We start from the raw sequence: 22,013 nt of genomic DNA on the forward strand, positions 1-22,013 counted from the left end.
TTATGCCTTCCCGCATTCCTTTGATAATGATTTAAATGTTTCAATGCACGCTTATGTTCCTAAAAGCTTAAGTAAGTTTTAAAAAACAAAACATATTCATACCTTTGTTGGCATACTTTGGTTCAGCAACATTAGTTAGAATATACTATTTACATAATACAAATGCTGCGAAATGTTTAAAAGTTAAGGACCACTTAGCCATTGATAATTACATTTGCTTACAAATGTCTGAATTATCAACATCGGCAGAGGAAAATAAGAAATGTGTTTTAGAGAGCATCAAAAATTGTCAACATGGATTTTTGGCAAGATAGTTTAGAAATTTAGATTTCACAAATTTTCAAGACAGCAAATGGGATGCTCATGTTTAACAATAATACTGATACCACAACCACACTATAAAGCATGCTGTCTCTTTTGTTACTTCTGTTGCAAACGCACAGTAACTGATATGTTGGGTATTATTGTGTGTTTTTATTGTGTCACAATCCCCATTTGTAGTTTCAGGAACATTCTGAGAGGAACCCCTTCTTAATCACAAGGAATAGGTCATAGACGTATATTGCTATGTCACCAGATAATAAAACAACTCCTTCTTTTGTATATGTTATACACATGATTGTGGCCCTAATGGCATTGTCAACAATTATGATGTATGATCCACAGACATGACACAATCCTAATTGTTTCATATCATTTAGGTCTAGATATCAACAAACAAATATTTCTGATATGTTCTACATTTGACACCACAGTGTTTAAAAATGATAGGTTCCAGGGTTCTTTGTCCCCCAATAGTACACATTCTCTTCACGTCATGTAATAGCAACCTACTAGTGCAATGGTTCTTTAACCAGCCCTTAAGAAGCAGCCCAGTTTTTTGGGCAGAATTAAGTTGTCTTTAAATCCTGGACCCCAAAGTGGTTCTTAAGGGCTGGTTTGAGAACAAGAGTTCAGAAATACGGAAAGCAGAAAGTAGCAATAATGTATTGGTCACAGCTTCTGACCAGCTGATTGCACAAACCAAACTGTAAATAGGACCTCAGTCTTGCTTTACAAGTAAAATCAAATCAAAAGTATACAAACAAGAAAGAATGGAAGCTGAAAATCAATGAAATGCATGCGAATCTCCACAGCTGTATCCAGGTGCACTGTAGATCAGATCAGACAGAAAATTGTGTTGAAATGGCAACACATGTAAAACATGATGGGAATTATGATATACCCTGATATAATATCCTGAAGATATGCATGAAATAAGCTCCTTGCTATGGCATTGGCCTCTGACCATCAGCCCTGGCTCCAGACACTTGTGTGCTTTTATTTTCAGTAAGTTGATATTAAGACACCATTGCCCATATGGGCTCGCGGAGGCATGTACAGGAGCGAGCATGTGGCTCAGTCGGGTCAGAAAGCTTTGGGTTTATAGCACCGGTTAAAACATTTGGTAATTGTTATTTAAAAAAAAAAAAAAAAAAAAAGGAAGAAAATATGAGTACACTTCGTGTTTTCGCATGGTGATTATATGACAGAAACATCTTCTTTTTTAATATCTTCAGCCGTTCCAGGTAGGCATGTGCTTGTGGCATTTTTATCCAGCATCTTTTCTTCAGTGTCTCCATTAACAGCTTTTAATTTCTTTGCTAAAGTCCTCTCATGGACCCATGGAATCAAACATAATAAAATTCCACCAATGATTGGAGGAATACCTGCTAGGTAAAACGCCACGTCATAGGAACCAAGCTTGTCACGCAGCATACCTAGACAACAAAGATCACAAAATGATAATCATACATAAACATGGTTTAAAAACATAAATCCACATGCAGTATAATTTGGCCCTTACTGCCTGACTAGAGAAAAATAAAAAGTGGTATTCAGCTTCTCAGACAAACTACTCTACATTTTGCTAACAGGACAACACATGTAACTAGATACCACTTGCGCTTAAAGTGGCTGTACCTCTAATACTTAACACAGCTGATCTATACTGGGGCCTCCTTGGCGAAGAGTAATATGATGTAGATATATTGTTGTAAGCATTTATACGCTATTTTGTTTGTCTTATTCACACTGTACTATATGCACATTTTAGTGTGGCCATTAGAATGGTTGTGGCCACAGTGGTAGCTATCAGCATGAACCCATACAATCAAACAGTACAATTCTACCAAAAAGATCCTTTGAGAACTATTGCTGTAGGTTACTTCCACACCTAATACTTTGCCCACCAAAACTGAAGTACTGTGTAACACTCCAGATTATTTTCAGAACAATATAGTTAAAACCTTAACACAATGTATTAGGGCAGTCCATTTTTCATGGACTCCAAAGCATCTTACTGCTCATGTGTTCCTGCTTACACTTCCTAACGATACAGAAGTTTAATTTTCTAATAACTAAAGAATGCAAATAGACCCATATACACATTAAAAATCAGAAACAAACTAAAACAAAACAAAAACTATAAGTCTGCCCCACGCTATACTGTCAACACACTCAGTTACAAGCAGACCTCAAAAATAATTTACCTATGCTTCCCTATAAATGACTAACAATTAATGCAAGCATCACAAAGGCATTTACCTGCAATGGGGGGCCCAACAGTCATGGGCACAGACATGAACCCAAGCAAGAATCCTATGGCTTGAGAAACATTCTCTGGTCCAACAAGCTCGAATGCAATTGGAGCCATGATACATATGAAACAGCCATCAAACAACCCCATGAACAGGCAGACAACAATTAAACCCGTAAAGTTATGGCACACAGGAATCATCATTGACATCAGGCCGATGAACAAAAAAGAGACAACCTGCAGGAAAAAGAAGACAATCAAAATGCATCCTTTGGTGAAGCCATTTACATGCATTCCAACTGCAGCCCCGATTTTGCCACCTTTTCCCGATTACATTTTTCCGGTGTCTGGGAGACTTGTGTGCGTGCTACCCGGGGTCTCGATTTGCTGGGGGTAGTTGGGAGGAACTAGTGTCCTCCAAGATCCATTTATAGACCAAAGGTGGTATGGAGAGTGAATCAGAAAGCCATAGGGAATATATCACCAAAACTTGTCTTAAATTATAGCACAGGGAAAATGTCAGTGATTCTTGACTTGCGGCTGGAGGTATAGGTTTATATAAAAGCCCATGAATAAATGGTTATTCTTGTGCTAACACTCTAATATAACCCCAATGGAAATTACTAAAAAATAATAAAGATAATCTGTATTATCATCAGCCGTATGTATCCTTCAGTATTATTTATACATTTGATAGGCAGATGATATTTCTGTCATTTACATCTAAAATAGTGTAACTGTGTTTATCTCAGCACATGTGCATGTACTTCCTGAAAACATTAGAGAAAGTCATTTCCTGTGTTGGAACAAAGTTAACAATCCCATGACTGGGACCTACACTGCAGAAAAATGGGTTGCTCGGCAAGACAGATGAGGTCAAACAACAGGAAAACTGGAAAGACTGGATAGGTCAGGTACACATTCCAAGTTCTGTGTTGGAATGATATCTGTGATAGAAGGCTTTTTATGCAATTATGTCAAATTAAAGTATAACTAGATTATAAAAATAATCTTTTGAAGACCCCTCTCCAATTGTAAAGAAATTGCCTTTTACTTTTTAAGTTATTAGCTGCTATTTAGTGACAACCTGCTTGGAGATTAACATGGTTGACAGAGGGGACTTGCTGCTCTCAAATTGAATTCACAATAAAAATACAAAAAAAAAAAATAGCAATTGAGACAATACCTGCAAATACACCTTCTTGACACCTGGAATGTAATCAGCTAATCTTCCGAAGATCAACCTACCAACCCCAGACGTGACCCCAATGCATAGTAGGAGAATCTCCTCATTCACGTCATCTCCCATCCTTTCTTTTACATGGTTCATCTATTGAATGAGGAAGAAAAGCGAGAACACATTAAAACCAAGTAAGTGTATACATTAAAAACTTTAGTAGCTGTAAGGCATGATAATAAGGTTTCCAAGGAATGACTATATTAAAACCATCTTCACTTGGAGAAGGTAGCGTAGGAGTATAGACCTAACTCCAGGTATTTGGTGTGCTGCCTGTTGTTACAGTTATCAGCCTTGAGACACTTGGCATGAAGCTTAGTTCACTCGAGACCTCTGCAGAAGGTGCACTGGAATTGGGCAGTATGTAAGCAATAGATTCATTGTGTCTGCTTTCAATTTTTAAAGCACCAACCTACTATATAAATGGTTAACATAAAACCCCTTATATTTATTGATCAACCTCATCTACATTAATGTAAGTGTTATGTGACATTCTCTTCTTTCAATACCTAATACCAGTAATTCATGAACATTAGCAGTAATCACCTTTTCTACTGTACATTGTAATAAATATATTTCACTATTTTTTTAAATTTTAATCAGAATTCATTTGAGCTATTATTTTATAACCATTACTTACTTACTTAGCTATACCATTTCCATAAAGGTTGCTACATCTTTGCTAAGTATCTAATAAATAAATCAACAAAAGCCACTATGTCCTTGTCTAGTCATTGCTTGCTAAAGAAGACATAGCAGACCTTGGTTGTAATCAGCTTTTTGTGTTCTCCTGTTCTTATGTTGTATAAAAGGTCCACATTGACACAGTGGATGCCTCTTGCTCATGATTAGATGAGTGCAGTAAATTATATACCATCTTGTTCTGCTGTACCAAATATAAAAAAAACGAGATCTCGGTCATTTTGACCTAATAGAGAGTATTTCAGCTAGCTGGATATTCACAGAAACAAAGATAATCTTCTTAGTGAAACAAAAGTGCTGCACATACACTTATGGAAGATAACCTTGGTGAGTTTGTACTGTGTGTCACAGCAGGTTCCTTTCACAAGCACAACCAGGTCACGCTTTGTGCCTTTAATACCTGCAATTACAACACCTGTGATACTTGCATTAGCCTCTTTAGCGCTTATTACTTTGGTTTGTGATTTAAAGAATTTGTACATATAAATGCACAAACCTGTATTGAAAAGACTAATATGGTGAATACAGGGCAAAGCGGAACATGCTCGGTAAAAATCTATTGTCACAAAATGTGATCAACCATTATGCCCTTGCTTTTTACAAAGAGAGGGAGCTGACAAGATGTGTTAACAGAGTTATTTTCTGCTGTCCAATTCTACATGTTGATGTTTGTGTAATGGAATGCTATTATGTTTAATGGAATACATTAAATTGATTGTGTCAGTGTATGAAGTCAAGTAATTACGTGACAGCAGCAATGCCCATGCACAGTGTCTCCACATTTTGATTCCTCTTCTTAGACATGTGTCGTGTATTTGAACTAACGGAAATAAATACATGACTATTTGACCTCTATGTGTTTAGCTACAGGCAAAAATAGCTCACATGGCTACATCTGATAACTCTCCGTTAGTAAATATAGTTCAAGAAGGAACCGTTGCACACTACAATGCTGAGTCACATCAACACACAAAGCTTCATTTGTTCAACTAACTTGTTTGAAGTTCTTACAATAAGTAGGCATATGTTATAAAATGTACGCAAGCTCATGATTTTTTCTCTCCACAAAAGCCCACAGTACTTCATGCTTCCTCTCATTGGGTAAAAAAAGGGCTACAGTAGAGACCAAACCCTCATTCTTCCTCTTCTGGGACTGCAGTACCCAGAACCCATTTCTTCCCTCCTTGGCCAAAGCCTAAGACAGGCCAGATCATTTAGGCCCACAGAAGACTTCAAGTAGGGGTGGCATCCAAAATGCATCATTCTAGAAAATATGGCGTTATGACTCTCCTGTGTTGTAGCCTTGAGCTGTCAGACCCACAGAACATTTTAGGAGTTTGAAGTAATCCATTTAGAGGGATGTAGAAAAAATACAACTTGAAAAAAATAAATACTAATTAGAACATTAAAAGACATAGACTGTGCAAATAAAATGTTCAAACCATCTACTCATAGTCAGGACTTACCAAGTGAACATAAGGCACAAAGTATCCAAAAAGCGCAGCTGGGATTCCAAAAGCCCAGATACAGTAACTCTTAGTTTTGAAAATTGAGAAGTTGAAAAGTTTTGTTGCTGATGGACACCGAAACTTGCCATTCTGTCGGAACTGTAGGTTGCTACGTCCGGGTACAAGTGGCTTATAAGTGAATCCAGCCAAGAAAAGAATGAACATAAGGACGCACAGGACCCTCAGCGTGTTAAACAGACCAACCCTATCAAGTAGGTATCTCAGGACGAACGGCAATGAGACGGTGAACAGACTGCTGCCCGCGGTGACTATACCATTAACCAATCCCAAGCGTTTCTTGAAATAGTGTCCCAGGATGACAAGGGATGGCTGGTAAGCAAACGAGCACCCACAGGCAAATATAATACCATACGTGAAATAGAGAGGTCCTAAGGAGCTGGGGAGGAAAAGAGAAAACTAAGTTAGACTATTAATACAATATATTACTTCAGTCTGAAGACTATGGAATTTAGCTTTGGAAATGATTAGAGAATACATGTAATAGTTCTTAAGCTTTTCTATTTAGAAAGAAGGCGATCTTTTTATTATACATATTGTAGGCTTTACTTTCAACCTTTTAAGTGTTTCATAGACATATGCGTTTGTTCCTTTCCACATTACGCTACTTCCCACAACCTAGGGCTTCAAATATTTAGTAGATTATCAGTCAAATGGTGAGGTGTTTGAGTTTTTTTAGCTCTTGCATTTCTATACATACAGGAGTATTTCTAAAAGATTCTGAAGGGTCTATGAGCTCCGGGTGTATAGGACCCTTTTCCCTTATGGTTAGTAATTTGCTAAATTTAACCTAAAGAAAGTACCGTTTAGAACTCCTATGAACTGCCAAGGGGATACTATAACTCACAGCCGTTTAACTAGTACACATGAAGCACAGTTCCTTCACTCCATGACATTCCCCGAAGGCCAGGCACATGCAGCTTTGCTCCAACGTAGCAAGAAAGAGACAGCCGCCTTAGGCAGCATATGAAAGACCAAAAATGTAGTCAGTAAACGTTACTATTGAAGCATGAAAACTATGTATCGCATGCCTGTTATGATCCAGGTTTTCATATAGGGAGCTCTTTGTTTTACTATAATATTAGCTGTATTATTTGTAGATCAGAAATGGTTGATCTGTAAGTTCATCTCACTTTGCTTTTAAACTAAATGCAAGTATTTTCTACAAGAAAATGAGTCTTAAAGGAGAACTGGCAACTTTACAGTATTTAGCAATTGAATAATGTCTTATACTGCAGTCCTCTCCATTCAAACGTCCACCGATAGGGAGCAATAACAAAATGAATGATGTAATGGAGAAGTATGATGCAAATCTCAACAGGAAGAGTTTCAAATGGTTGCTCGCACTTATGTTGGGCTTCTAATAAATATATATTTTAATCTACACACATAATTAAACAGGTTTATTTAGTGTACCAAACTACAGAGTTTACAATGTGGGACAAGGCAACTAATCTTAAATATTCATATACTTTCTGTATATGAGCAGCACGTATCTGTGAAATGTTATTGCCTTTACATTTCTTAGTAAAATGGAATCTGATGTAGAAAACCAAATGTATGAACATTTAGAGTTGTTTGGCTCTTTTATTATTTATCTAGTCATTTTGAATAATCATGGAATATTATATATAAACACAAAGCAAATTATTGCAAAAGTTACGTGCAGAGTTTCTGAAAAAATCTATAAATAAATCTAAAATTGGCTCTTCTGACATGGCAGCTAATGAAACCTGTCAGTCAAAAATAATCAGTGAGTAAGCACCCAATATTTCTGAATGACAGAACTGATGAATAGAACTCATCCAGCATCCACGTTGCTAAAGAAGGTCTAGGAACATACAATTTATCTCAGTCACTTTTTACATCTGCCACTAAATTATGGCCCCCAAATCCAATCTTTACACACGGGTTCCAGAATAATGTATGTATTATATAATGATTCTACCTTACAAAAGAACTGGAAAGAAGGCCAATAATTCCCACCGCAGCTCCGACCACTGCTGTCCGTCGACATCCAAATACATCTGTAAATATGCTGACCACAGGAGAGCAGAAAAAGATCATTCCCATGGACAGAGAGCTCACCCATGCTGCGGAAATAAAAAAAAGGCTAAGTATTAGTAACATTTGGTGTCAGAAAAAACATGGAATTTGGGAACATTCTATGGCAATATTACAATATTACAATATAACCCCAATAAGTCCCCATTTAAAGGAACATTCAGATATAATGTTGTAGAAAAAACATAATGATGTCTCATCGTCCGTTATTTCACTGCCCTTTTTGGTTTCAATTCTGGAATACTGTGCCGGGCATGCATTTCAGCTACCTAAGGTGAGCTACGCGTCTTCTAGGATTCTAGATAAAATGTTTATGGTCTGGAATGTCTGGAATTTATTCTGTGCACCCTATGGAATCATTAAGCATTTTATTTATTTCAATGTTGGCTTTTGCTAGTGGTTGCTGTCTAAAATCTATGACCACTATCTAAAAGACACATTTCAACCATCATCCACCGATTTGGATTTATTGAATCAAGCCAAATATCTACTGCTCTTCCGTAAAAAGTTGAGTAAAACATTGCAGTAAATGAAAACTTAAATGGAACTCATGCAAAGCCTAAAACAATAACACAATCTAATGCCACAAATAACATTTTAGTGATTTTCAGAGGCTCTGAAATGTTTTGTATAAGCGGAATGATTTCATTGTTGTTGCTACTAGTCTAGTTTTACAGCCTTTAATAATTTCTCCAATTTACAAAAATGAAGTCAAGAAGAACCAAGCACGGCTTGTGTAAAGTGCCATTCTTTTAGTTCCGAGATACACAGTGATGAAGCTATTTAGTGTTAAAATTTGTTGGCAAACGTTTTATGATTGTTATTATTCCGGGTAATAAGGAAAACTGTCCAGTAGATGTCACCCTAACTGCAAGAGCTTTTATTGTATTATATATAGTGTAATACTGATACACAATATATTATATTATATATGCACGTGTACTCATTCTACTCAGTCTATTCCAGTGGTGATCGGGTCATCGTTCCATGGGGAAAGTTAATGAGCCCACCCGGTGCACGTGTGTAAAGAGCACTCCAATTGTTTTCAAAGGAAGCACTTTCCTGCCAATGGCAGCGTACTTTTTTGGACCACTGAGGAGACGATGAGAAGCAGCCCTGGAGCTATTTCTTGGTTGAATTAATGGTCGAATTCTCCTCAGAAAGAGTTTTCCTTTATTAAGATCATGCGCAGAATCGAGACAAGGCACACAACAAACATAAGTCGAAGCGTTGTCTAATTACATGTTTAGATTACATGGTTTATATAGCATCTTATCTACTTCTAATAATATGTATATTCTGATTGGTTACTTTTCAAGCAGGTTACGCCTCTTAAGCTGCATAATTAAGAATGGCCTAGAATTAACCCTTTGCACATGTCTTGGTGCGGTTTCATGGATAACCCGTGAATATATCATAGACTAGACATTTCCTGTTTTCTTATGTCTTTGTCAGCAATAATATTTATGATAACACAAGCATTTTTCTAACATTGTTTTTATTTTGGGCTTAATAAATGTATGTTAACTTACTTCCAAAGTAAGCTCATGAGGCTACCAGGAACGCTTTAATACTCCCAAACACATACACACACTACGGGATGGTTGCACAGAAATGATCTTGCTAGTTAACATAAGTTCTTCCATCCATACCATACAACATAAATGTGGTTTATTGCAATTTGGTTTAACACCACAGTATAGAAAATATATTGCAAAAATAACACATTCAAACCACTGTGTATCACAATAAACCTCCAAATCCCAAATGTCTTTACAATGTATCCGGTTTCTCCTGCAGAGCTTGTTTAGTGCTTCAGAGGATTAAAGTGTTGCCAGATGTTAGAGAACCAAAGAAGGCTCCTATCAAAATACAAATGCTTACAAAAAATCCTAACCTTTATTGTGTGTTAAAAAAAATCAAGATGAGCTGCATGCGATTTCTTTGTAATATATATATATATATAGGCTCCATGTTCCACAGAATTAATAAAAATAATACATCTGCATACATTAAATGATGCCATTCATTTATGATCAGAATTTTATTTTAAAGAAAAATAAATTAATTCAGCCATGGGGACGATATCACTCCCAGGTGCCTGGGGTTTTGCAGGGCACAGGGACCCTGGGTTAGCTGTTGCTCTGCATAACAGGGGCCCCTGCGTTGGGCTGTCAAACCCACCCTGGGCTTACCGCTGGCCTGGAGGGCTGGATTCCCTCGGTTCCAGCACGCTGAGTCTGAGCTGAACGTGTGAACACCATGAGGGAGCAGAAGACCTGCCAGCTGGTGGACTTCCCCCTCTTTAGCCAACAAAAGCAGAGGTGCAAAAAAGGTGTGTACGTGTGTGTGAGTACATTAGTGTGAGTGCTAGTGCGTCACCCTATCTCTCCCCTTTTGTCCACACCTTATGTTTAATTTCACCCCTTTCCCTTTAGATTGTAAGTTTGCGAGCAGGGCCCTCTTTACCTAATGTATGGGTTTGTCTAAGCCTATCAATGCTAGTTTTGTCATACTCCTCGAATATATGTATTGTATGAAGTGCTGCGTAAATTCTATATAAAAAGATAATACAAATAATAATAATAATAATAATATTGTGTGTGTGTTAGGATATAAGTTTGTGTGCATTACAATGTTACAAGCTTTGTTAGGAATCCGTGTCACAATCGTAAAGGTCTCTCCCTTCATCTTCTAAGGGAACCCTTCGACTACTGAGGACCCAAAGCAGCTGCTCAATGTTCTTATAATGTATGGTAGAACTATCCCTAACTTAAATACACTAACAATTACATGGCAGCACTCCCCAAGACATTGACTCGTTTATTGTGGAGTAATTATTGCAATCTAATTATTTTCTCATACAAATGATTGCCAGAGTATTATTTCTTAATGAAGTACAAACATATTAAATGCATTTAATGATTTACAATTTTCATCGCCCTGCTTTAATAGCGGCTGTAACAATAATTAACCAAAAAATATGCTTGTGGCAGACAAAGTTTGCACTTTGGCAGTTCATAAAAGCTGAAAACACAGCAAAAAATTGGGCAGACCAAGCTTACAGAACCACCCATTCCCCAGCATTTAATGCTGACCTTGAAGAAAAAGGAACTAGCAAGTGAACTTAACATCTGCCCTTCGAACTTAGATCAAACCTACATGCTTAATCAGCAGCGTAGTTAACAACTGTGAGAATAATGAATCGTCTGTTTAAATATAGAAAGGGTAAAAATAAATTGTGCTCAAATAATACAAAAAAAACGGGTCCCTTTCAGACAGGAAACTATAAACCAATAAATGCGGTCCCTAAACCCATTGAAAACAATGCACATGTACGGGCGTTGTCATTAAGGGGTTAACTAATTATAATTATTTCATTTAATATTCACATATAACCCTGGAAGTGCTGTAGTTCTCCTTGATGGCTATATATATTATGCACAATGCCCAACTGGCACAAACAGTAATACTATAGGAGCAAGTGACACAAACGGTAAACTCAGGAAATGTTCTCCATAGCGTACATTTACTTAGTGGCTCACGTGTCTTTTCTGAAGATAATGTTTGAAGGAATATGCAGTTATGGCCAGATAGTGATCTCTTTTACTAAAACCAAACCTTTTATATATGATTGTAACCTTGAAATCAGAATAAGCTCAAATATAGCTTATTTGCACTGGGACTGACATTGAGCTGTTTCCAAGAATTCACTATTTGCTGTTGTCTGCTGAGTGGAAAGCCCTAAGAAAATTTCTTACAAGTTCATCTACGCTCAAAATTCCTTACAAGTTCACCTACATTCAGCAAGTAGCAATAACCTGTGACCTAAACTTTTCAAAGCCACTGCTAAGAAATCCTGCTGAATTTAACAACGTCCACTTGATTGACTTGCTCTATATTCCGCACAGGGTGACTATGTCTTTTGGATTTCATAGCATACGCTCATACATGTAAGCGTGAGTGTGCTTGCACATACGTAGGCTAGTGTGTGCTGACAATGTTGACACAATATGTTTACAGTCTCTAGACTATAAACTTGCGAGTAGGGCTCTCTTTCCCTGATGTATGGGTTTGCCTTAGTCAGTTCCAGGTATGTCAATTGTAAGAAACATTGTGTAAATTGTTGGCCCTATATTAATATAAGATAATAATAATAATACAGCACATGTGCACCAACCTTCTGAACCCACACCACCCTATATCAATATACCAGATAAGAAATGTGGGTGCCCTAGTGAAAACTCAGCATTGGCCTCTCACCAGAAACCCACAAGACATGGCCCATAAAACTAGTGGGATCTGTAGAATGCAAAAATGTTGGACTCAGCCCAGAAAAAGTACTTCTCCATGTATTGCATAACCACTCTGAACCAAGCTGGTGAGTGTTATAGGGCAATTTTATCAGGACATAACATGAAGCGTAAAGTGGGTTTGCCATGTCTTTTGTCTAAGGCCCTAGTACTACCTAAATGTATTGCACGTCTACCTTTTAATTCTAAATCAACTTTGCCACAAATCTATGCAATTAACATACTTGTCTAGTAGTTTCTATTAAAATCCAGAAAATCTGCTACCTATGACAATCAAACATTAATCCAACGCAAACTGTTCCTCTTCTTTTGCATGTCTTATTTTAGACTCGTTAGTATCTCCCATGTGTTTCCATTTTAATGCTGATATGGCTTATCTTATTTCCAGTCCATAAATAACGTCTGGTGGAAGGGGGTGGCAATGACCGAAGCTTCTTTCCCAGCCTTCTAAACGGATTGATAAAAGTATGTGATAAATTGTAAGCTCACTGGATATTGACCAGACCAAGTTTTAGTCAAATAGCCACTGTGTGTGAAAAGCTCTTTGTAGGCATAAAGCTTACGTGTTTTTTTTTTTTACCACTGTAAAGGATTCAAAGTCAGACTAAGTCCAGTCTTCTATTCAATGAACTACCATGAGAGCGGCAAACACTCATATTTTCATACGGGCGTGTGAAATGGTGCAGTTGTAAAATATTCTAGCTGCGGGTTATATACCGTATTTGCTCGATTATAAGACGACCTTGATTATAAGACGACCCCCCAAAATCTGAATATTAACTTAGGAAAAAAAGAAAAAGCCTGAATATAAGACGACCCCAAAGGAAAAAAGTTTTACCAGTAAATGTTAATTCATGTAAACTATTTTTTTTAATAAAACCTATGATTGAGAAAAATATTTTTTTTGTTTTTATTTCTTGTATTTTCCAACTTGTCCCCCAGTTACGCACATCTGCCCCCAGGCTTGTCAATCCAATATGGCACTGTGGCCCATGATATGCCTTTTAACCCTCTATATGCCACTGTGCCCCATGGTATGCCTTTTGACCCCCTATGTGCCACTCTGCCTCCAGAAATGCCTTATACCCCTATATGCCACTCTGGCATTTAGGGGGTTAAAAGGCATATTATGGGGCAGAGTGCCATATAGGGAGGTATAAGGCATTTCAGGAGGCAGAGTGCTCTATTAAATGCCCCCTTAATGCCACTCCAGAAATGCCCTATGCCCCCATTTAACACACACACACACACCCTATACCCCCATTTAACTAACACACACACACACACACACTCTCTCTCTCTCACCCCTCCCTCCCCTCTCAGCCCTCCCCTCCCGGGGCAGCGGGTTGACGTCGCCTTCCGCTGCAGCCGGAAGGAGGTGGAGTTGGCAGCGGGGGTTTGTATGCGTCCGTCGCGTATACTGCACCGGTGCGGGGAGCTTTGATCTCTGACAGTCGGGGAAGGTCTACGCGACGGACGCAGACAACCCCCACTGCTAGCCACACCTCCTTCCGGCTGCAGCGGACGTTGTCTACGCGGATCGCGTAGACGTCAACCCGCTGCCCTGGCAACACAGCAGGAAGCACCGGTAAGTGTGTGTATGATGGGGGGGGGGCAGGAGGATCCAGGTCCCCTGCAGCGGTGCGGGGGATCTGGATCTTAGTCTCCTAATCAGACCTCTATTTGAGGTCTGATTAGAAGACGACCCCGATTAGAAGACGAGGGGTATTTTTCAGAGCATTTGCTCTGAAAAAAACCTCGTCTTATAATCGAGCAAATACGGTAATAATTTGCACACTCAGAAACCATGTTTATGTGAAGTGTGTACCAACAAGCAACAACAATGGAAATACAATACAGCTGCCCCTGCTTCTGATGTGCAGATATGTAGATGCAGTGCCTCAGGGGCACATCATTTTTCACCCTTTGCCCCATGCAGCCACAGGAAACAAGAAATAGGTGCTGATGGTGAAGAGCTCCTGGGGAACAGGTGCCTTTGGTGAGGAGGCTGTGGTGTGGTGATAGCGGTGAGTTGGAGGTGGTGATGGTAAGGTGGTTGCAAGTGAAGGGTATTTGAAATCTGATACATCTAATCTGATAAAAGGTGGTTTTTTAATACATAATTAAATTATTTGATTTGGGATATCACGTTTCAAACTGTTTTGTTCTGATTTTATTATCATTTCGGGCTTTGTATCAGCAATTAGAGGGTCAATATATTATCACACACACACAGGCACACAAATTGATGCGTCCTGGTGCCACATGTTCTCCACACACACAGCCATCCACGTGATGTAAAAGAAAACGTGATTCATCAGACCAGGCCACCTTCTTCCATTGCTCTGTGGTCCAGTTCTTATGCCAATGCCCATTGTACCCTGACTTTTCTGCTGGTATGCAGCCACATACGCAACAAACCAAAATGCACTGTGTGTTCTGACATCTTTCTATCAGAACCAGCATTCACTTTTTCAGCAATATGAGCTACAGCAGCTCCTCTTTTGGATTTGGCCCCCGGAGCCAGCCTTCGCTGTTTGGGAGATCCTCTGATGTCTAGCCATCACAATTTAGCCCTTGGCAAAAGCCGCACAGATCCTTATGCTTGCTCATTTTTCTTGCATAGAATGTAAGCACAGTTGGTCAGTAAGCTCATTGCATGATGGCACTATGTCATTTGCTATATGTTTATAGAGCAACTAAGGTGTGATAGTAATAAGAAAAGTACCATTTTCCATTTTTACTGAACCTCTCCCTTTAAAAGCTTCTGCTGTTGATGAAAGGCAAAGGAAGTATAATGATATGGCCCCGCTTCATATTGCTGACCCCTTTCCCTGTTTAAAAACCATGGTGGAGGCTGCTTTTTTAAGATGGGTGCCATAGAATCGGCACCATGCTGCGTGCACAGGGGTAGTTGGAGGGAGTTGAAGAAAAGGTGAGCCAGCTGCGTCTTGTTAATATTTCCGATCGTGGCGATATCAGAAGGAACAGCTGGATCCCAGTCGCCAATTATACCACTGGGAACATTTACTAGTTAAGCACTAGAGGCTGCCTGCTGCCTATATCAAATATTAACTGCTTATTAAGGAAACATGAAAGCAGAATGCTCCTGCTGAGTTAGGCATCTTTTGTGCTCTGGTAACTCACCCGTGAGTGTTTCAAGACATCAATTACAACACTAAATTGGAGTGAACTAATACAATTACACAATGTAAATTTGACTTACTTCTACTGCCCTTTATTGAACTAAACTCCACAAATGTCATAGTTTTTGAGAGCCGAAGTATAAAATTGTAGATGAATTATAAACCATGTATTTTCTCATACAGGCCACATGTCTGTTAGATTAAAAGAAGGGACTTTGAAGAAGTTTAAAAAAAAACAAAAAAACATTTTTTAAAAAAAGCCTTTGAAGTCCGAAGTTGATAGCATGAATATAAAAGTCATATGGAACATGTTAAAAACAGTTCGTGAGACTACTTCACATACTGCAAAACATATAGGGTACACAGAGGAATTTATTAGCTCTTCAACAGTGAAGCAATGCTTTTTTGATTGCTAAAAAATTATTAATATACTTTTAATGTTACACTAAATGGTGAAATCACATTTTTTCAACCAAAAAGCACTAGTATTCAGTAACACTTTAAGGACAATGCATCCCATGTGTATGACCACACATACTGATTGGGGACCTTAGTCCTACCATCATCGGTTGAACTGTCACGGGTGTGATTGATTAAAACGATAATGTTGCAGATAAGGTGGCGCGCTATTATACCAGCTCTGGAGACCATGTCCCTAAGTGACCAGCAATTCCCATTTGAAATGATGGATGCAAGATCACAATTATTTTTTAAATCTAATTTATTTTATATATATATATATATATATATATATATATATATATATATATATATATACTACTTTTGTTAGGCCTAGACAAACACAATCAAAAATGTGTAATACATGTATGCAAGATGAAAAACATATATCCCTTTTCCATGCTGTACTCCGTGGCTCCCACTGCGTGGTATGCACTATAACAATATAAAACTTGTCCCGGGTATTAAATGCACTGCTGCTGGAGTGTAGGCTGGGCTAAATAGCATATGTTATTATCAGGATAATGTGAAATGTACTACGTCACTGTTTACATAAGGTATTTAACTAATACAGAAGATGGACCACTTCCTTAGAGACCAGCCACCACGGAGAATAAATGTTTATGCTGCTACACATATACATTTTGCACTAGCATTGCTAACTACAAATGGCAATATTAAGGAATTGTTTACTGTATTTGCTCCGCTAAACTGTTATTTGGATTTGGAGTATTCGCTGCAACATATTATTTTCCTATTTTCTGTGGTACGCAGAGTTGCATATACTGGAAGATCACACACTTTTGTCAGGCGTCCTTAGAGGCAAATAATATTTTCCTTCCATGATTTATAGGGGGCTCGGTAATTCACAGCCAACAATAAAAGTACTGTCTTTCTTTAGCCCTAACCCTGTGTAACCACTTTCTGAGAACGTCTATCTTTTTATCTAAAGGAAGTGAAGTCATGGCAACTTAGAAGGATACATAAAATGTGCTCCTTTTAAATTATAAAAAGGATGGGAAAGCGGGGCCTGTGTAAAATGTACTGTGTTGCAGATGCGAAAAACTTTAAAGGAACCACCGATTGTTGGAACAATTGTCCCATTTCTTCCAGGCACCACTGATGATGTTATCCACACAGACCTGTTTCATATGCTTTCATGCTAATGTATCAAGAGTGTATCTGTGAGTGAGTGCACAAGTGTGGGTCTCAGGTCTCCTAACTAATGGAATACATTCAGACCGTAGTTCTATCACTGCTTAAAAATGAAACAGAATGACCTGTTAAGTAAACCATGATTTAAGTTGAAGAAATGACCAAAACAGGCCCGAAGGATATGGTCAGCGCTACACGGTCCTGACTGCATAAAAGAAATGGAAACAAGTTTTGAGCTTACAGGCATCCTCACAACCTCAATTTCTTCCTGGTAGCCTGAAGATTTTATCCACATTCTCATAAGCATCCAATATGAAAATATACTTAAAATATTCCACAGCACAGCTATTTTTGTCATGATGTTTGAACCACTTCAAAATATTTTCAATGATTACCATTATATTTCTTCAAATTACGCCAATGATGTCCTCAATATTATATGTAGATTAGTCAGTGATGCATGATTCACATGATTTGGGATTTGATGATTCACTGATTGCAGATGAGATGAGGATTCTGTTAATATTCTTCTTCAAAATACACCTGGATTATAAAAAAATGCACTTCTGCACAAGAAGGGTACACAGCGAACCTTCTTTCTCCATAGGACTCATTATATCATATAGAAGATACTTTGTACATCTTGCATGTATATCAAGACATTTTCTTTTGTATTGGCACACTGTGCAAGTTCATTAAAAAGAAAACATTGTCTTTAATGGGGGGCTAAATGTTATATTTATACATATATATATATATATATATATATATACAGCTGCTCACCATACGCAGTAAAAATAAGTACCATTAAGGTATTAACCCTCTAATCAAAATCAGTTGAGCCATACCTCAACCTCAACTTTATATCACAAAAACTATGGAATGTATTTTCAGTAGTGAACAAAAAAAAAAGACCTAATGGATCTTGAATAGCCTCCTCTCCTGTAACCTGGTAATCACTATTATGAAAAATCACACTGGAAATTGATTGTATAGCCAAATATTTACAAAGTTTACCTTATATTTCATGGCATTGATTTTTTTCAACATAGCCTAAAACCTAACGTCTCTTTAATCTTATTCCAAGATGTATTGTTCGTATGTCAACAAAGAAACCTAGTAACCCTCATTAATGTTTTTCTGGAAATAAAGTTCCAGAAAAAAACCCATACGCTGGCCAATAACCTTTAGAAAGATTCTATTAGGAAGCACAACTTGTAATGGATTGACACCAATATAGATATTCTGCACTAGCCACTGTTCTTTGCAGAACAATCAAGATTGCAACGTACGAGAAGGTCTGGCCAACACAGGTCCTAATTCTCATCCACCCACTTTTCTTCCAATCGGCTTACTGATCCCAACTATCCGTCATGTGGGCTGCATTGTTATTGTACCACATGTGAGCAAGTAGTAAAAACAAGCCGCAGATAATGGCGATTGTCAATTTCCCAAAACAAATAAAACAATCAAAGCCACATACAACTTGCGTGTGAAGAGTTCACTCCACATACCGGAATATGGTTGAGTTGTGTAGTTTATCTGAACTTTCCCTGCTATATTTGCAAGTCATTTCAATGTTGTCTGTAGATTAGATGTTAGCTGTGAGTGGATAATGTATTTTCAGCAATGGCATTTAGAACTACTACTAAAAAGCCAGCTGTAAAAGCAGGTGATCCCCCAAAAGCCTCCTTATATGAGCTCTTGGACCAGATTCAGGAACCTAAAATAATAGTAAAAGCTTTGTTTTTGACCCCAGTTCTGTCCTAAAAAGCTTTGTGGGATAGTATAAAACAATATCCATAATTTCCACTACTTGGGTATATTGGATCTTGCATGAGAAACATAACCCTATACTAGAATCCAGACAGACTGCTTGGCATTTTATTCACCGTCTGATTATAAAGTGAAATATAAACAGCAACTACTGCTGCAATTTTCTTATTTTCGTCTGTATATTGAGTGTATTTTAAATAGGATGGGCTGAATAGACAGGATTGACAATCAAATTGGTGTTAAGCATTGTCCATAAAAAATTATAATAATTTACATTTGCCAAATGATCACAAAAAATTCTACTGTCCATAACATTTCCAGTGTTACGCTGAGCATGGCAAAGCAGACCCCTGGAGCGGAGAGAAACCATTAGAACCAGAGTAGAGATTTTCACCCTCCAACCGGTTCTCCTTCAGGTTGAGCTCTTGGGTTTTGCCAGCGGAACCTCATGTGCCCCCCTCAATTTGGTAGCTGACGGAATAGTCAGTGTAGCCAAAGGTTCAGGTTAAGAGAAATCCCTTAAGTGGAAACCAAAGCATGGTCGGGATACCAGAAATCAGATAATCAAAAGTCAAACCCATGGTCTGGATGCCACAGAAGTCAGGAGCTACAGGAAACAAGCGGGGTCACAATAGAAAACCAACAATGCCCTGGTACTGGACACAGGCAGGGCCATCCAAGGGTAAATGCAGGCTGTGTTTGCTAGCTTTTTAAAGGCCTCAAATGATGAGCAGCCAGGGCTGATTTTCTGATCTGCCACAGGTGTGGAATCCCTAGCCAGAGTTGAGCAATAGCCTCTTGATCAGAGTACAGCAGGACAAAAGTATCTCGTGGCAAGTCTGCAGTGTGGAAATCATATGACACAAAGTGACCCAAGAGCAATATAACAAAATGCTTTTAGGGTAAAATCCTGTTATTTGAACAATATATGCACCGAATGTTACAAAAAAGTACATAAGGCATTTGCCGCCAAAATATTTTCTCTGTATGTGGAAAAAGATACAAAAAAAATCCACATCCCTTTTATCTGTTGTACACCAATAGTATTTACACACACTGAACTTTGGCAATGCGTGATCATTTCAAAAGTAGATACTAACAAACTGTGACTCTGTACGAGGATAGAAAAAAGTCGAGGTCAATGTACTATAACATAAAAGTGTAAATGTGTGCACACAACTGTGTCCTTCCTGTGCTCCTCCTCACAGCAACGCTATCCTGCTAGACCTCAATGAGTATGTCCCACATGCATTTGTAGATACAGATTGTAGTATTGTTATTTATACTGAGTCGCTATTAGATCGTCATGTAAAACTGTCACACCCACCATTTACAGGATTACCTGAAATAATACATGACAACTGACAATGCCATAAGATATATGGGGATGGCAACAGGTTAGTTACATTTCTAAGGGCTTTTGAGGATTTCTGAGGGCTTACTTTAGGGCTGTAATGACTATTAGACAATCTTCTAAAGGGGTGAGAATACATCTGGTTTAATATGGACCTGAAATAAAGAAGGGAAACAATAATAGGAGATAAAACAGGGGAATTTCCACAGACGTGGAAAACGAGAATGAGCCAGGAGTACTTATGGGAGAGGGGAAAATGGAATAATAAAATATGAATGGACACAGGAAAAGAGAAGAAATCAGATTAGGTAAAGAAAAAGTCAAGGAATGCAGAGAAAACGACTCACATATCTGGACAGTTGGGCAAAGGATGGAACCAAAATGGATATGGGTAAAGGAAGTGGAACAAAAAGAGGGTTGACTAAAGAATGTAAAGGCAGGTCATCTTGTGAATGGACAAAATTGGAGAGAAGGAAAACTGACTGAAGGCTACGAAAGACAAGTGGAATACAAGGTCAGAAAAGTACAGCGGGTAAAAAGGAAGAGAGGTAGACTGAAAATACAAGGAGAAAAAGGGAACGCAGACCATAGCGAGGCTGAAAAGCACAAGGGGGGAACAGATAAAGAGATCAGGGAGGAATTTTGGTGGAATGCAACTGACAATATTCTAACTTTAATGTGTAACACTAAAACCATTGTAACAATATATTGCCTAACTGGTACTATCACAGGCATGTGACCCATGTTCAGGTCAGGCTCAAAACTTCTTCCTGCAAGTGTTGTTACTTAGTCATCTTCATTATGCTTAAAGTATAACGCATGTAAGCAGTCTAATTGCAAAACAGCCCTGATATTGCTGACAGAACAGTGCATAGAGAAATAAGGGATGCAAGCAGAAACCAGAAATATACCACTAATTCTGCAACAGCAAAATTCTGCGCAATGGAAATCATGATGTCAGCAATTTCAGTTGGCTTTACAGGATGGTGGCTACAATCAGCTGATATTGACACACTTCTTCATTGTTCGATAAGCTAAACCTGTAACGAGCACTATACAAATAGAAATACTTGTAATGTAAATGTCATAAAAATATTATTCTCCTCAATTATTAAATACAGCGCTGTTTGTACAGTGATGTAGGTTACCATTGACAAAACTCAGTTTGTATTGGAGATTTCAAGCTCAACAGAGCGAGCGAAACCACAGCATATTTGCAACTTTTCTTCCAGCCTGTAATGCAAATATTATGTAGAATTAGAACACATTTCTGGCACAAAAATAGCTTGTTTTTTTTAAGAACTAATCTTTTTATACATTAAGACTAGGAATGTATGTTGTCACCGCAGCATCTAATAGAATATTCCTGCTGTCTGGACCATACCATTAATTACTATGATGATAAGGCCATTTTTCAAAATTTGCACCAGAATTACTTCTACTCATAAACCTCACCATGTTGCTCTTGGTGGGCTTTCGCGAGGAGAAACACTTTTATATACACGTTCCAATGTACAAATTGTTGCTTGGCATGCAAACTTTTCACCAACAGTGACAAGCTCACAGAAATATTTGTGGTGTGTTGGCTGAAAGAAAAGGACTAAAAAAAAGAAATATCCTAACCACAAAACAAACAACAGAGGCGCTGGATTAGGACGTTCTGTCACCTAAAAACACCCTTTCCTGAAACACAATCAACAAAC

General features: G+C 38.1%; 1 protein-coding gene across 1 annotated transcript in view; it reads right to left on the bottom strand.

Moving 5' to 3' along the window:
- Nucleotides 1-454: 454 nt before the first annotated feature.
- The window catches only part of SLC16A10 (solute carrier family 16 member 10), a 43,451-nt gene continuing 21,892 nt past the window's right edge, over nt 455-22,013 (bottom strand). Inside the window, exons 2-6 of the mRNA XM_053460050.1 lie at nt 7,992-8,136; nt 5,984-6,422; nt 3,765-3,908; nt 2,587-2,815; nt 455-1,760 (exon numbers count right to left, since the gene is read on the bottom strand). Of these exons, the coding sequence (XP_053316025.1) occupies nt 1,522-1,760; nt 2,587-2,815; nt 3,765-3,908; nt 5,984-6,422; nt 7,992-8,136 (1,196 nt within the window). The 3' untranslated portion in view covers nt 455-1,521. The remainder of the gene's footprint in view (nt 1,761-2,586; nt 2,816-3,764; nt 3,909-5,983; nt 6,423-7,991; nt 8,137-22,013) is intronic.

The sequence above is a fragment of the Spea bombifrons genome, chromosome 3 (genome assembly GCF_027358695.1).
Source record: "Spea bombifrons isolate aSpeBom1 chromosome 3, aSpeBom1.2.pri, whole genome shotgun sequence".
Lineage (NCBI taxonomy): Eukaryota > Metazoa > Chordata > Amphibia > Anura > Pelobatidae > Spea > Spea bombifrons.